At 50.0% G+C, this 14,610-nt stretch overlaps 7 protein-coding genes across 7 annotated transcripts; 4 read left to right on the forward strand and 3 right to left on the reverse strand.

Moving 5' to 3' along the window:
- Positions 1-331: 331 nt before the first annotated feature.
- On the reverse strand, positions 332-1,494 carry COCVIDRAFT_10862 (hypothetical protein; the record flags this gene model as incomplete). The annotated part of the gene is made up of 4 exons (XM_014706966.1): positions 332-453; positions 505-914; positions 991-1,254; positions 1,451-1,494. The coding sequence occupies 4 exons, from the start codon at positions 1,492-1,494 to the stop codon at positions 332-334; spliced, it is 840 nt and encodes a 279-aa protein (XP_014562452.1).
- A 925-nt stretch (positions 1,495-2,419) lies between these two features.
- On the reverse strand, positions 2,420-5,921 carry COCVIDRAFT_32402 (hypothetical protein; the record flags this gene model as incomplete). Its single annotated transcript, XM_014707097.1, has 11 exons — positions 2,420-3,002; positions 3,078-3,933; positions 3,995-4,219; positions 4,267-4,304; positions 4,357-4,397; positions 4,450-4,699; positions 5,115-5,213; positions 5,264-5,575; positions 5,633-5,724; positions 5,778-5,812; positions 5,864-5,921. The coding sequence occupies 11 exons, from the start codon at positions 5,919-5,921 to the stop codon at positions 2,420-2,422; spliced, it is 2,589 nt and encodes an 862-aa protein (XP_014562583.1).
- Positions 5,922-6,143: 222 nt separating this feature from the next.
- Positions 6,144-6,598, forward strand: COCVIDRAFT_83458 (hypothetical protein; the record flags this gene model as incomplete). Its single annotated transcript, XM_014707168.1, has 3 exons — positions 6,144-6,190; positions 6,247-6,394; positions 6,452-6,598. 3 exons carry the CDS (start codon positions 6,144-6,146, stop codon positions 6,596-6,598), a joined length of 342 nt encoding a protein of 113 aa, XP_014562654.1.
- Positions 6,599-7,221: 623 nt separating this feature from the next.
- COCVIDRAFT_83704 (hypothetical protein) lies at positions 7,222-7,927 on the forward strand (the record flags this gene model as incomplete). The annotated part of the gene is made up of 3 exons (XM_014707169.1): positions 7,222-7,310; positions 7,365-7,461; positions 7,526-7,927. The coding sequence occupies 3 exons, from the start codon at positions 7,222-7,224 to the stop codon at positions 7,925-7,927; spliced, it is 588 nt and encodes a 195-aa protein (XP_014562655.1).
- A 325-nt stretch (positions 7,928-8,252) lies between these two features.
- Positions 8,253-9,230, forward strand: COCVIDRAFT_21401 (hypothetical protein; the record flags this gene model as incomplete). Its single annotated transcript, XM_014707023.1, has 1 exon — positions 8,253-9,230. One exon carries the CDS (start codon positions 8,253-8,255, stop codon positions 9,228-9,230), a length of 978 nt encoding a protein of 325 aa, XP_014562509.1.
- A 392-nt stretch (positions 9,231-9,622) lies between these two features.
- Positions 9,623-13,080, reverse strand: COCVIDRAFT_21402 (hypothetical protein; the record flags this gene model as incomplete). The annotated part of the gene is made up of 3 exons (XM_014707024.1): positions 9,623-9,922; positions 9,982-12,937; positions 12,986-13,080. 3 exons carry the CDS (start codon positions 13,078-13,080, stop codon positions 9,623-9,625), a joined length of 3,351 nt encoding a protein of 1,116 aa, XP_014562510.1.
- Positions 13,081-13,388: 308 nt separating this feature from the next.
- On the forward strand, positions 13,389-14,500 carry COCVIDRAFT_32407 (hypothetical protein; the record flags this gene model as incomplete). Its single annotated transcript, XM_014707098.1, has 3 exons — positions 13,389-13,914; positions 13,968-14,227; positions 14,279-14,500. 3 exons carry the CDS (start codon positions 13,389-13,391, stop codon positions 14,498-14,500), a joined length of 1,008 nt encoding a protein of 335 aa, XP_014562584.1.
- Positions 14,501-14,610: the final 110 nt, after the last annotated feature.

Here is a 14,610-nt window from a genome sequence, read left to right on the forward strand (position 1 = left end):
CCCCCCCAGGCGTGTCAAAATTGCATGTGAGCACGTTGAAAACGCAAGGCGCTTTCGGATCGGTCGGGAAACCCTTCTCAAATGGGTTGACCAACTGCTGCTCATTGTTCGCAACAAAGCAGTCAGTTGGGCCTTTGAGAATTTCCTCCTTAGTAGAGCCATATTTTGATATCAAAATCTCGACGAGATCATCCTTGTTCAACGAGTTCTCACGCTTGCCCGCTTGTGTCAAAATGCGTGATGTGAAAGAGCCATCTCCGTTGTCTACGCACAGCCTTGAAATTGTCTCTTTGCAGCCTGTAGACTTGCGGGAATGGGATATGTAGATCTTCTACGCTTGTAGGGCGAGGCCAATTGCATGGCGGGTGATTGACTCAGTGACGATAGTCTGGAGATCGCTTTGTGTGAAGTTTTCGCTCACACCTAGAAATCCACCTCCCTTAATAAGTTCATCTGCACATATAAGTGACTGTGTTCCATACTAATATATGCACGAGAACTTACTGATTCCGTCCGTCGGATCATCAACCACTGCGTTGAGAGATCTGTCCAAGGAATCTGAAATGAAGCGTTGGAAATCGCTCAGGACATCGCTCATTGTTTGCCCGAGATTGGTCCACGCAACGAACCTATCTGGTGGAGTAGGTGGTGTAGCACGCCTCAAGGCAAATCCCAGCCCTCCATTGACAGCAGTTACAGTTGAAGCAACAGCACCAGTGAACGAAATTACGCCCAGGACACTGCTGACCATGGACCCAATGTTCTTCAAAGGCGTGATGTCATCTTTAGGATCTGGATATACATCTGCAACAACCTCTCCCAATTTCAAAGAGATAATTGACGAGGCAAATGTAACAGCGGTATTGAGACTGTTCATATAATTGTTATAGTTCTGAATAGCCAGCGCAGCATACCTGCAAAGCACTAGTTAGTTCCGTATCTTGCGTGACCTTTCATAAATCTCCCCTCAATGAAAAAAAACAAACTTACCAAGCAGGTGGTTGAATGGGCAAGCATGGTTGGCCAGCATTGCAGAACTTGTCAAGACCACAGAAGAAATTAGGAGCACCGAAGGAAGCGGCTAGCGATTGAACATTGTTACTCGTCGTCCTGGTGTAGTTCTTTGTAGCCGCTGCGAGGAAATCGTCGATTTTAAGGTCCGTCCATGTTTTTGGCTCCAATGCAGAAACGCGACATGAATCTGCGCCATTTCCTACGCCTTGCGGTGAGGCCACTGGAGAAGCAAAGGCTACGCTGGAGAAGTACACCAGAATACTATTTTTTTCAGATGCACGGTTTCGGTAAAATCAGCCGAAGCCTTTGAATTGATACAAAAGAACTGTAAAAGAATGTAGATGGTTATCTGAATGAATGGACGGTGCTCGATGGCGTGGTGCCGTTTCTTTTTGGATATCCTCTAGAGTATATATACAATATTCGATCACCATACCTTAGAACTATGTAAAGACTCGCTACTGTTAGCTGATGACGCATGTTGTCAACCCCAGAGTGTAGGGATACCTGAAACTGCGGGACAGCTATGCTCCCTAAGAATGACCGAAAGCGTTTTGGCAGGCATACGAGACAAGAACGTCAAAGCTACTATTTTTGTATCGCATTAACTTCAAATCATGGTTTCCAAGGCCGATCGAACCGTATTGTGAATCTCGAGATCACACTCCAAGTTACTGGTTATAGTAGTGAAACATCGACGTAGTGGCGTGAACGGTTGGCACTCTCATGCGGTAGCCTTTACCTGCCGGCTTGGCCGAGATGAAAGGACGCACATGCCTGGAGTTCCCTCGGAGTGTTATTCTTGGCCCGAGTCTCTTTGTCCGGAGAGAAGTAGAGCTTCATAGTTTCTACGCATGTAAGTACTCGAGATCTAGATCATATACCTGAATCTAGCTACGGGCATAGCTACAGGCATAGAAGAGCATTACATCTATTCTGCGGCGGCAGAATACATATTTATTTTAGGCGTATTACAATCAACGTGTTTTGCTAGTGTGTTGGCCACTCTACTGTACTCGCTATCTTGACCGTTCTTGGAAGGTTTTTGGTTTATCAGTGAGATCGGAAACCTCAGAGCTACCTTTACTACGAAATATCAGCATCACCACAGTATTAATTCAAATGAAAATATAAGCGGTTATATAGAGTACGACCATATTTACTTCAATAAAGTGTATATTGAGTAAAATATCACTAGTGATATTTTAGCATCAATTAAGACTCCAAGCGGGCTTTACTGTAGACGTTCGGTGCTGGACGATCTTATCTCTCACTTCACTGGTTGTCTGAGAGAAAGGAAATCCCTTCATTTTTTACTACAATTCCTTTCCAGGGAATGAACAAAGGATTGACTTCTACACTAAGCAATACAACATGATACCACCCACGCATGCACGTTGTGCCTTCAACGCTCCACCTCTCCCAACTTACCCATGAGCAACGCATCCACTCTCTCTCCCTTATTCAGACTTCCCTCCCCCTTTGGCATACATAACAGAGCGTTTGCGCCCTTGAAGCTGCCAATGCGACTGCTCCTCTGACCTCCTGTGGAACTCGCATACAAAAGCCCATCTTCCTTGGTCACCACAAGCGCACGATGATACTCAGGCCTTCCTCTATCCATCTTGATATCCTCTTCCAGTACCACTTTGACGCGCGGTAGCCCCACGGGCTTAATGCCCGCCTGTTGGTGCAGCGCCGGCAGAACGAAAAGATGGAAGCAGACGACTGCTGAAGCAGGGTTACCAGGCAAAGAAAAGATAGCTTTGTTGACAGGGTTGCCGTCGTTATCTTTTACAGGGACTGTCGCAAAGGTGGTTGGTTTACCGGGCTTCATATTTACTCGGCCAAAATGAATGGTGCCCCCGAGGGTGCGCTCAATGGTGGGCTTGAGTAGGTCGAGTTCACCCATAGAAACGCCGCCCGAGGTAATGATTACGTCGCATCTGCGCATCGCATCACGAAGTGTCTGCTCCAGGGTACCTGGTCTAATAAAGAAAACCCTGTTAGCTTTAATGAAGCAGAGATCGGATGGAGGGGATGAGAACATGTAAGAAACATACTTGTCAGAGACAATGCCGAGATCGATGACCTCAAATCTGTGGCTACGGGCGGCAGTAATCAGTGTAGGGCGGTTCGTATCACGGACTTCTCCTAGTCGGAGCGGGCCTTCCCTCTCGTGTGGGATGATTTCATCTCCCGTGCTTAGAACACCAACAACTGGCCTTCTGTAAACCGATACTTCCCGTGTACCAACAGAGGCAAGAAGTCCAAATTCCCCACCCACGACTGTGACGCCCTCTCCCTTTCTCATGATGGTCTCGCCCTCTTTCACATCACTACCCACCTCGCGTACGTTCTCACCAGCCTTAATCTCATCTGTAAGAATCTCAATTTCCTTTTCCTCTTGGCCGTCATCAGTCAAAGTCTTGAGTGCGGTATCTTCCACCATGATGACAGCATCAGCACCAGGTGGAAGTGGCGCGCCCGTAGTGATCCTTGCAATCTCACCCTCTTTGAGTTCTTTGACCTCACCAGGTTGGGCGTGTGAGATAATCGAGACTGGGTATACGCCCTTCTCGAACTTGCCTGAAGACGGAATCTTGATAGCGTAACCATCGACGATGCTGGCTCGGAAAGCTGGAACAGATTCAGCCGCCTTAACGTCCTCGGCAAGAACGGAGCCGCCTATCTTCATGTTTACAGGGACTTTCTCTACAATAGGAGCTGGCGTCTTCTCTGCAATGAGTTTCAAGGCCGCGTCGACAGCCAACATGGGATATGGCGAGGATCGATATCTCTTCGTTGGTCCTGCTGAAGGATCATTTGATTGCGGATGCTCTGCTGGCTTTGTATGAGCCTTTGGCCCCACATGACTACCATGTCCGTGATGGTGATGTCCACATCCACCTCCGGTTCCTATAATAGTCCATTATTACCAACAAAACTTCTTAGAAGTCACGAACGAAATTTGACATACCAGCAGAAGGAGCACTCCCTGATGAGACACCTGCATCTTTCTCAAGTTTCTTCACACCACCAGCGTGGAGCGGCCGTGACTCTGCACCAGCTGCTTGAAGGCATGCATGTGGTAGCAGCTTGAGCACCGCTTCTAGATTCTCTTTGGCGCCTTTTGGTGACCCAGGCAAGGTCATAATCAAAGTTCGTTTTCGAACTCCAGCAACAGGCCGTGCCATCAGGGCAACTACGAATCGTTAGCATAAATCTTGGTCAGAATATGACATTACGGACAAGGTGTGACTGCATACGAGGTCGTAAGCATGCCATGGCTAAAAAAAGTGTTAGTCAACAGCCAGACTATCCTCAAACAACTCTACGCACATAAGACCTGGAGCATGTCTGTCAATCAATGGAGTAACTGCCTTTGACTGATCAGTTCTTCGACTTCAGGATGATTTACAATGATGCACATACCTCTGGAGTGACATCTTTCGTAGCAAACCCAGTCCCCCCACTTGTAACGATCAAGTTCACAGGCTCTGGCCCATCAGTCCAAGTCTTGATAGCCTTCTGGATTGCAAGAGCATTGTCAGGTACGATTTCGGTTTCGCTAATGTCCCATTGGTTGTTCCCGAGATCGCCGAAGACTTGGTTTAAAGTAGGTATGCATTTATCGGTTGTAGGATCTTGCGAGGCTGTCTCGGAGACGACCAAAATCGCTGCTCTCAACTTGGAATTCGTAGTAGCCATTTTATGAGGTGGTAATGTCGAGTCTAAATGAAGTGGAGCTTGTGTGACATCCCACGTTCCCTAACCCAGTGCACGGACCACCGACAGTATGTCGAAGGATTACTCAGACGTCAGCTTCACGTGTGCAGGAGTGTTTGGATATGTTTTCTTTAAAAAAAACTGGTATTTAACGCCGGTGATTGCTCATAGTACACATGCATTATACAAGCGCCCTCCCCATGTACATCGTACAAACTTCTACAATAGTAACTTTCTGTAACGTCCAAGCCAGCTTCCTGTGCTGACATCTGTAGCATTTGTTTGCTCGTCGCCTTCAAGCATGATCAAAGATCGACCTGGTGGGTTTTTCCGAAATTTTGCGCAAGCCAATAAAGTCCCTGTAAGCTCACTCAAAGTCCTTTGCGTTGCTTTGCATCAACAATCCAATGATAAGTCCAAACAGTCCGAGAATAGCGGCAAAGATTTCGATAGTGAGAATCTTGACGAACCTAATCGAAAGTTAGCGAGCAGCTGGAGTCTGCGGATGTGGGTGACTTGCAGTGCAGGGTCGGCAGCATCAGCCAGAGCAGCACTGCTTCCGTTGATGCCAACGCAGACACCGCAGATCAGGTTGCACATGCCGACGGTAAGTCCGGCCCAGAAGAGGGCGTATCCGGTGAAGTAGTTTGATCCAGAGTAGAGCAGCTCGGGGTCGGTAAGCTGGGTCATCTTGGAGGAGAAGATGATGGCCATGATGACGCCGTAGATGGCAACGACTTCACAGAAGATGATAGAGATCAAGTTCTTAGTTCGTATCCGGGGTGCCTTGACACCTCCACCGACGATGGACACGCCAGTTGTCCAGATTCCCCTTTGCGACTGTCAGATGCGAATTGTATATGGATGTGTTTGCTGCGCGGAGACGTACCATGCGGATCCTACTACGGAGAGGCCGATGCACAGCGCGATTCCAAGACTAGCCCAGGTGTACGGTGATACGGTTTCGAGGAAAGCTCCGACCTGGTGCGCAATTAGCCATGCATGTAAATGATAGTAGCGCAGCGCGTTCTCACGTTGAAAGCCTCTCCTTCGCCGTGGAAGAGCATGTCTGGTTGTAGTTAGCTATGCCGTCGCCGTCGCCCCTGCGCGCTGCACGTACACAAGGCAACCACACCGAGGGCGGCCGTGGCGCCGCCCGTTCCGTAAGTGAGAGACATGTTGGATGTAAAGTGGTCGTAGAGGCGGAGATGGATGCTGGAGGGGGCTGCTTGGAGCTTCGTCGTGATGGACGGGCTCTGAAGCTGGCGATGATGCAGGCGGAACAAGCCGCGGCGCGCTAGCTCCACCGGCTTAGTAACCTCCGCTCCGCGCTCCCCAACCCTCCTCGCACCCAAACGTCACCATCCCCAGAACACCAGTCCGTCGCAAACATCAGCACCATGGCCACCGACAACACAAAGTACTATGAGCTCTACCGCCGAAGCAGGTATGTGTTGCGACCGCAGAGACGCCATGCCGACCGCATTAGCTAACACGCTGCAGCCTGGGCGGCTCTCTCACAGACACGCTGGATCACCTCATTACTGAGCGCCGAATAGAGCCCCAACTCGCCATGAAGATTCTCGCCAACTTTGACCGGGCCGTGGCCGATGTGCTTTCCGAGAAGGTCAAGGCACGGTTGACATTCAAGGTCGGTTGCGCCTGGACACAAAGCCGAGTCTCGTTATACTGACTTGGGTCGCCTTAGGGACATCTCGACACATACCGCTTCTGCGACGACGTCTGGACCTTCATTATCAAGGATATTAACTTCAAGCTCGATAATACCCACCAGATCCACGCCGACCGCGTTAAAATCGTCAGTTGTAATGCGAAACGCCCTGGCGAAGCATAGAGAACCTCATCCGCACGTTGATAGAGTCAAGGATACTCAGATATATACCAGAGTGCCACAAAAATGGCTGCAGTTGAAAACACACAGGACCCTGGGAATGCGGCGTCACCTAAACTCCAAGTGTCTGCTCATAGGGTTGATCCTCTGGCACATTTTTAATCGGAGTCATGATTTGGACAGGGAAAAACCACGATACCTCTGGCATAACGGGAGTTTGGAGTTTGGCATTTGCAAATGGCGTCTGGATCAACGCCCTCAGAATGGAACAAGCATGAAGCATGCGCATATTATATATACCATCCTTCACTTTCCTTTATTGAATGCATCATGACCCAGAGTGACTTTGCTATGAGATAGCCTGTACTCATTCGTTCACTCATCATTGTAGATGCGCGTCCCTTGGTGTGTGTGTGTGTGTGTGTGCACAAGCTTCATGACCAGAATCATGTGAAGCTAACCGTTGCGCGCAGCTACCCCATGTCTTCCAACTAGGCTCGGTAACGTAGCGCATCCGTACCTTGCAGATCGCCAACCCTATCGTGATACCAATTAACCCTGCTGTCAACTTCAACATTGCCTTGAGCCTCACCCCCACTCCCGCTATAGCAAAAAAAAGGGCTGCCATGTCTGTTCCGAAAACAAGATCAGCGTGGCTGGCACTTGCCATCTCCAGTGGTGCATGTGCAGCCTTCAACGGCGTGTTTGCGAAGCTGTACAACACCCCCCGCGTCGCCGTTATCCATATTGCATACTAACCAGACTGCAGTACAACGACAACCCTTACAGCTTCATGGTCGAGCTCTATAGCCGTAGCTTTCGGCCTTAGTGCTTCCAATAAAGTCGTCGAGTATGCGATTCGAGGGGTCCGTCTCTACCCGCGTCTACGTCTCAGATAAATCCATCTCACTTGTCTAACGCCACGAGCAGCTCTTCTTCGGCATGAACCTCCTTTTCAACGCCATAATGTGGGGTCTTTTCACACGTGCTCTTACTCTCGCCTCCTCGACTGTACGGGTTAGCATTATCAACACGTCTGCAAATTTCATCGTCACCGCTATCCTTAGTTTCATCATCTTCAGCGAGAGCCTCCCCGCGTTGTGGTGGCTCGGGGCAGCAATGCTCGTAGCTGGGAGCGTGATTATTGGAATGAGAGAAGAGACGGAAAAGCAAGGCGTCATGGCTACGACCGGTGAAGCTCCGCTCCTCGATCGTGATGGTGATGCCAATACCGAAGGATTCAGAGACGACGACGAAGACCAGGACCATGTAGAACTGAACAGTGTCAATAATGAAGAGGAGAGCAGTGATGAAGATGGTGTATTAAAATAGATAGGTAGGCACATCACCATCCCAATGCATAAGCATCATTAGGGGCCTTTTTATTGGAGGTTGGTGATTTCAATGGTACGACTCCTCCCACAATCCATGAGAAGCTGCAGTCCATCAGCTAGATCGTTCCCTTATAAGCTTGCACTCCTTTCCTTAAATTCAGAACAGACCGTTTTAGTACCTACGTACCTTTTACACAACAGTTCCACACTGCATTTCCGCAAGACTAGGATACAGCGACCAGCGCCCTACAGACCACTCCTGTACTTGTGTCTTTCTGCGAGATCAGCGTACGTGGCCAACCCATCAGCCTTAAAAGCAGAAAATGGCGCACGATAACCCATCCATCGCGCTCAGCCCTAATGCTCCCGCGTTCTCTCCAAGCTCTGGTCCCTCACAGCAGGCCTTTAATCAGCATCAATTGGTTTTTCAGATGGTTCCGCAACCGTATATATATAGAGGCACATGGTACTATACTGTCCCGCCGCAGATACTACCGGAACCACCATCTCAGCCACCTCTATCACAACCACTGCCATCACATCCTCTACCACCGCAGCCACCATCGCAAGCCTATAATGGTCACAGTAGTAGCAGTAGCAGCAGCAGCAATCACGGCAACGGTAGCGGTAGAGGTTATAGTAGCAACAGTTACAGCAACAGCTACAATAGCCCCAGCCAAACCGCCTCCACCACTCCTCATAACAACCTTTACTCCCCCTTCCCCAATGCCAACGCTGCTACCCCCTTTCCCAATGCTCAAACCATTGCCCTCTCCTCCAATGACTACCACTACTTCCACTTCAACAACAACTATAACTACATGAACAGCCATTACAACAACAATTTTCCCGCGTCTAACCCGTATCCCGCCAACTCCTCAAACCCAAGCCCCTTCCCCGCTTTCTGCAATCAGATAAACCAGGTCGAGGGCATCCAAAATGGCTTTCGTGACCAATTCAATGCCACCAATGGACACGGCGGTATCTGGGGGGTACAACAGAAGGGCAAGGGCAAAAAGAGCAAGAGAAACAAGAGGAAGAAGCATGGCAAGGGCAAGGGCAAGAATAAGGATGAAGTGGATGGGGATGAGCTTGACGGCGACAAGATCAATGGAGATGGCGCCGCTGGGAATGATGCCAATGGAGATGATGCCAATGGAGATGATGCCAATGGAGATGATGCCAATGGAGATGATGCCAATGGAGATGACGCAAACGGTGGTGAGGGCAATGGCGGCGAGGCCAATGGTGATGGTACTCGTGACGGTGATACGCCTAACGAATATGAATGGAAATTTTGAGGAAGCGGGGACTTAACCGTTCTATCCTACGTTTTCCTGGCGAACGCAGTGGTCTTCATCTCGGCTCCTCACAATCACCTCATTACTACTATTCTCATCCGACCAGAGCCCCTCCAGAACTGATCGTAATATGCAGCTAAAGCTGCAATTAGCGCTCATCTCATTCTTTTGAGCTGGTGGTGCATCTTCAAAACACAAAAAAAGGATTTGGTTTCCGCTCTTGTTTCTAGTTCTTCTTTCCTCTATCATTTTACATACATTGTTACATCACGGAGAGAGTGAGGTGGAGACCTTCTGCATAGGATGATCTAATGAATTTCTTATTTGCTTTTTGCTTCATTGGCGCCTACTAGCTATTGCTACAGCACCTTATATCTCCCTCCTGCCCACACTTAATGTAGACGTCGCAATGCCTCGATTAATCCCTTTATTTCTTCCAGTTCCACCCCTAACCCCTCAATTGCCTTGCTCTGCACCTCTTCACTAACATCCAGGAACCGCTCGATCAGCTCCCCGTCCACAAACCGCATGGGCTCTTCTTCTTCACGCACTGAGTTCTTGAACGCACGGAACTTGGCAAACTGCATGTCGCCCGGTGCGGCGACGAGAGAACCGAGATTGGACTGCAGTGTCATGAGGAGATTCTGGTAGTCGGAGGATATGAGGCCAAAGAGGTAAATTGAGCCTTCGACCTGTATGGGTTGAAGTGGTTAGCAACTGTGTTTCGCAATAAGAGGCAGGCTACACTTACAGTTCCAACGAAAGCTTTTGGTACAATGACCACATCCGCGGCAGTCAAAACATCTATCCTGCGTATTCTGTTTACCATCTCGCCGAGCAACATCTCAGAGCTGATATTCAGTCGTCTCTTATCGTCATCGGTGACACCGTTTGGATCGCGGTACAAGACGACTAGGTTACCCTCTGCATCGCTTTCAAGATACATATTCGTGTCTACCTCTGCCACGGCTGTCGCCCATGTAATCTGGTAATGTCGCGCGACTTCCACAAGTTTGTCCGGCAGACCCGTCTCGCCCTTTGTGTATTCAACTATGACGAGTGACTTCATGAGATCTGCTATCGCGATCAAGGAGCCGTTCACTGTAACGTCTATTGGGGCTGTTGAGCATCGGAATGATGCAAGTTTGACGAGATCGGGTGTGCTAGGGGTTCGGTACTCGAAGTCATACACGACGACTGTCTTGATGAGCGCAGCGACAATCTTGCCTTGGCATATAGCTAGGCACCTGCATCCGCCTTTCACAGCAATCTCAGTGACAAGCTTGAGTATGCGCTCGGGTGTGACTTCCAAGACAATAATACGACCTCGTTCAGATGTCGTGTTCTGGTCATCAACATATGCGGTACCGACAACAAAGCGCTCTGCTAGCCCACCAGAGCCGTCCGGTAGTTCGCAGCGCATTACGCATTCGACCAGCTCTTCTTCGTTGAGCGCATAGGTGTCGAGTTCTTTGAATTGTATTTCGTCGACAAGCTTGAAGTGGCTCAGCATAATCTCCTCTCCATGCTTCAGTATGCGCTTTATTGTGCCGAGACCAAAAGCTTTCAGACTCGGTGAGTAGGCTATCCGCCGTACTGTCTCATCTACCTTGAGTGTTTGTACGTGGGTAGTTCTTTCGGTGTCTACAAGCGCAATGCGGAGGTCTTGAGATGTGGCGATTGCAACGGAACCAGGGTATGCTTCTGAATCGAACGGGCACACTGTTGTCGCCTTTTCAGCTGTAACGGCAGAGTATACAAGGCGGCCTTCTGACGCGTAGATCAGGGAGGGGTGTTCACATGTTGCAAACACGTTGAAGAGACCATCGCCCCGTGGCAGGGCACGGAAGGTGGCTTCACGTGTCCCAAGCACGATACTCTTCCTTCCGAAAAGCTCGTGGTTTGACGGGTCGAAAGTATATGTGACAACATTTCCATCAGCCAAAGCAACAAAGAGTGATGGTGGTTGATCAGGGAATATTTGTGTGAGGATCAATGAGCGCGGAACAGAGTCGTCGGATATTTGAACGGTTTTTACGGCCTCAAGAGTATCGAGTGAGCATATGGCGAGCTGTGAGTTGTTCCAGAAGCCAACAAAGCAAGTGGAGCTGGTTCCAGAGGGCAAGGTAACGCAAGCAACCTGACTCTCGGCGCCAAACGTCTTCTCCTTGACCACCTGTAACCCGTCGGCCATGCTCAGGGAGACTATGGTGACGCCACCCAATGATACAAGTACATGGGTCTCGTTGACCGAGGCGGCAGTGATGGTCTTGCCGTCTGTTGGTACCCATTCCGATGTGATCATGCCGCCGTCCAAATCACAGATTCGAGCTCGGCCGTTGGTGACTTGGACGATGCGACCTTGTGGAATATTTGCTGCAGCCAGTGTTGTCTCATCGAGAGCGAGCGAGACAAACTCGTCCACTTCCTCGACTTCACCCTGAGAATCAAACCGGAAGACGCGTGATTCGCCCACAAAGCTCACCAATAGCGTGTCTATGTATTGAGCTGAAGCGGTTGACTTTAAGCTGAATAGCTCAGAAATGTGCTCCATTTCGCCCAACACACCAAGGTCTTCTAGACCAACACCACTTCTAACGCTTCGAAGGCTACCATCCTGATATGCACCACTGCCGGTCACTATTCGTGCTTGGCCTGAGGAGTATTCGTTGGTTTGACCTTCGCCAGATCTGTTGCCCATATCCATTATAGTAAAATCAAGAATCGGAGCAATGTTGGAAAAGGTTTGGACAATCTCCATTGATTTCTCGGCAATTCGGATGACTTGCGAGTCGCCTTGGTGTGAGCCCACGAATACGTAACCTGCATCTAGGTAAACCAGGGTTGATGCACGGGACGTCTGGCCGATAACATCAAGTTTCCATGACTGCACTCTCCCTTGTGCGTTCAGGACTAGCATGAACATGTAGAGGCGACCATAGTCGTCAGCGAGAACGAAGCGCTGGGCGTCGATGCGCTCCCAAGCCACAAAGATGGTCGCTTCGTCAAGCGGCTCTGTTTGTAATTCTCCACTTTCGTCATCAAAGTATCCAATTGATGTCTCTCCAATGACTATCAGGCCATGCGACGGTTCCTCGAGTGGGATCAAGTGGCTTGAACCAAGTTCCAGTTCGCTCTTGCAGGTTTCTCCCTCTTGCAGGTCGACTTCATCACCGGCATATGTCAATTCTCGTAATCTCAGCTTGACTTGGGCATGTGTGTCTTCGTAAAGTAGAGCCATCTTGGGCTTATCGTCTGTGGATCGTGGGCGCAAGAAAGCGGATGAGCGGACAAACATTTCGGGTAATCGAACCGGCTGAGGATCACCCAGATGGGCAATGTCCGCCTCTTGCTTTCTCTTCTTTCCTCTCTGGACCAATGGTATGACGGTGAGGATACCCTCGTACACTTCGATAGTCATGAATCGGCCAGTGGGATCAATGTGACATCGCTCGCCCGTTTGCGACTCTCTGGCTGCATTGTCGGCGACACTCGCAAACGACTTTTCAGTCTGAAGCTGTTTACTTTCGGCATTCCAGGACAGCGTAAAGTACATGAAGCGGTCGGTGCCGACAAAGAGATGGTCGGTGGGAGATAGTGCTGGTCGCAGCTTCTGGAGCATGGTGACTTTGCCATAGATCGCTTTGGAATGTTTCAGGACCAGTCCGTCTGCCTCGTGTGTATAGAATTCGAGTCTATTTGACTTTCTATCATGACGTTAGTCTCCATCTGCTCTCTCTGCATATACCACTTACGCGACCACCAGGCAGTCGTCTTCCGGAGCCAGGAAGTTGAGCTTCAGGGCATGCCTGATGCTGCTTGGTCGATGAATGGGGGCTATATAGGCCATGGCGATGTCTAGAATGCTCCGAAGCCCGCGGGTGGCTCAAAGACTTTAAGTTGGGATTGTCACTGTTGACAGGCCTGGGGATGATCGGATGCATTCCGTCATGCAGCTGCACGGGCCGCGGCTCCACGCGACTTCGCGTTGCGGGGCGGAGCGAACTTTTGGCTCTTTTGGAACTTTTTGGCTCCGGTACGCACTTGTGCTTGCAATTCCTCACCATACACACACAATGGCTCGTAAGACCAGCCTCTGCCTATAAAAACACCAAGAGGCGCCGGCTTTGCTAACTTGACGGGCGAATTCCAGCAGCCATGGACGTTGAAGACGACGACCCAGTTGTAGCCGAGTACGATGTCTACATCACGCCTGATGTAGCTGAGCAGCAGCTCTATGTCCTCCAGTACCTGAATCGCCCCCCGGACCAGCCCTTCACTAAGGCGACTGAAAGTCAGCCGACCGAGTTGCGCATAAAAAAAGACTCTGGCTTCATCGAGGTCGACGTGCCCATCAACATTCACCGCAACTACAACCGCCTCGCTGGTGTGCGATGGGGCGAAGCCATGCGCAAGACCAAGGGTTTTGGGCAAAAGGCTTTTGGTATCGCCTCTGGGTTTGAGCGCACCATGCCGCGCAGTGCGAACCGGCCTGGAGCTGCCGGCGAAGGAGCACCCGTCGCACCCGTTACCGCCGATGATGACGATAATATTGAAGAATATGTGACTCACTTTGAGGACGCCAACGAGAAGGGACACGTCCTCAATACACAGACTTTTGGAGGCCAGATTCTGCACGAGGATGGCAAGGGCCCTAGCTACATGCTCGGCACGTTTCGTGACAGTGAGTTATCGCAACCTGAATTGCGCCGTCGAACCTCCACTAATTTTTGATAGACGAACTCCACCTTACACGCATTGACGGTCTCGTACAACTCCGAACACAATTTCACCACATCGACGCCTCTGCCCAGCTAGAGGCAGTTCAGCGCCGGCGTGAGAAAGAGTCACAAGAGGGCGCAAAGCTTGCAGAGCCAAAAGCTTTCCTCGCTCAGGTCAAAAAGACTGGTGGCGACACGGCTGCAGAGATGACGCAAGCTTTTATGAAGGCGACGAACCAGGAGCAGTGGCAAAAACTGAATTACTTTGACGAAAACGTAGGTAGTCTGGTGGAAGGCAGCTGCGCATAGCAATTAACGTATTTGCAGGACGAGAGAGCCTTTGAATCATACCATGAGCGACTATTCATCCAAGATGTCGCATCCGCGCCCAAGCTACAAGCCAAGATGGACAACAGCGGTTTTCTCGATACCATCAGTACGAGCGGCAAAGGAGGCAAAAAGAAGTCCAGGCGCAGTATCCAAGACCTGGTTGAAATCTCCGACGAGTCCGACGAAGACGAAGAAGAAGAAAAGGCTGCAGCGGCCTAAGAAAGTTGAAGTGAATGGATTCCGATGCGTATGGCGAATGGCATTAGCTCTACTTTGTCACCCACTTACTAGATACCCCCAAAATATCATGACGAATATCAGTAGCACCA

This window comes from Bipolaris victoriae (genome assembly GCF_000527765.1).
Source record: "Bipolaris victoriae FI3 unplaced genomic scaffold scaffold_0, whole genome shotgun sequence".
Lineage (NCBI taxonomy): Eukaryota > Fungi > Ascomycota > Dothideomycetes > Pleosporales > Pleosporaceae > Bipolaris > Bipolaris victoriae.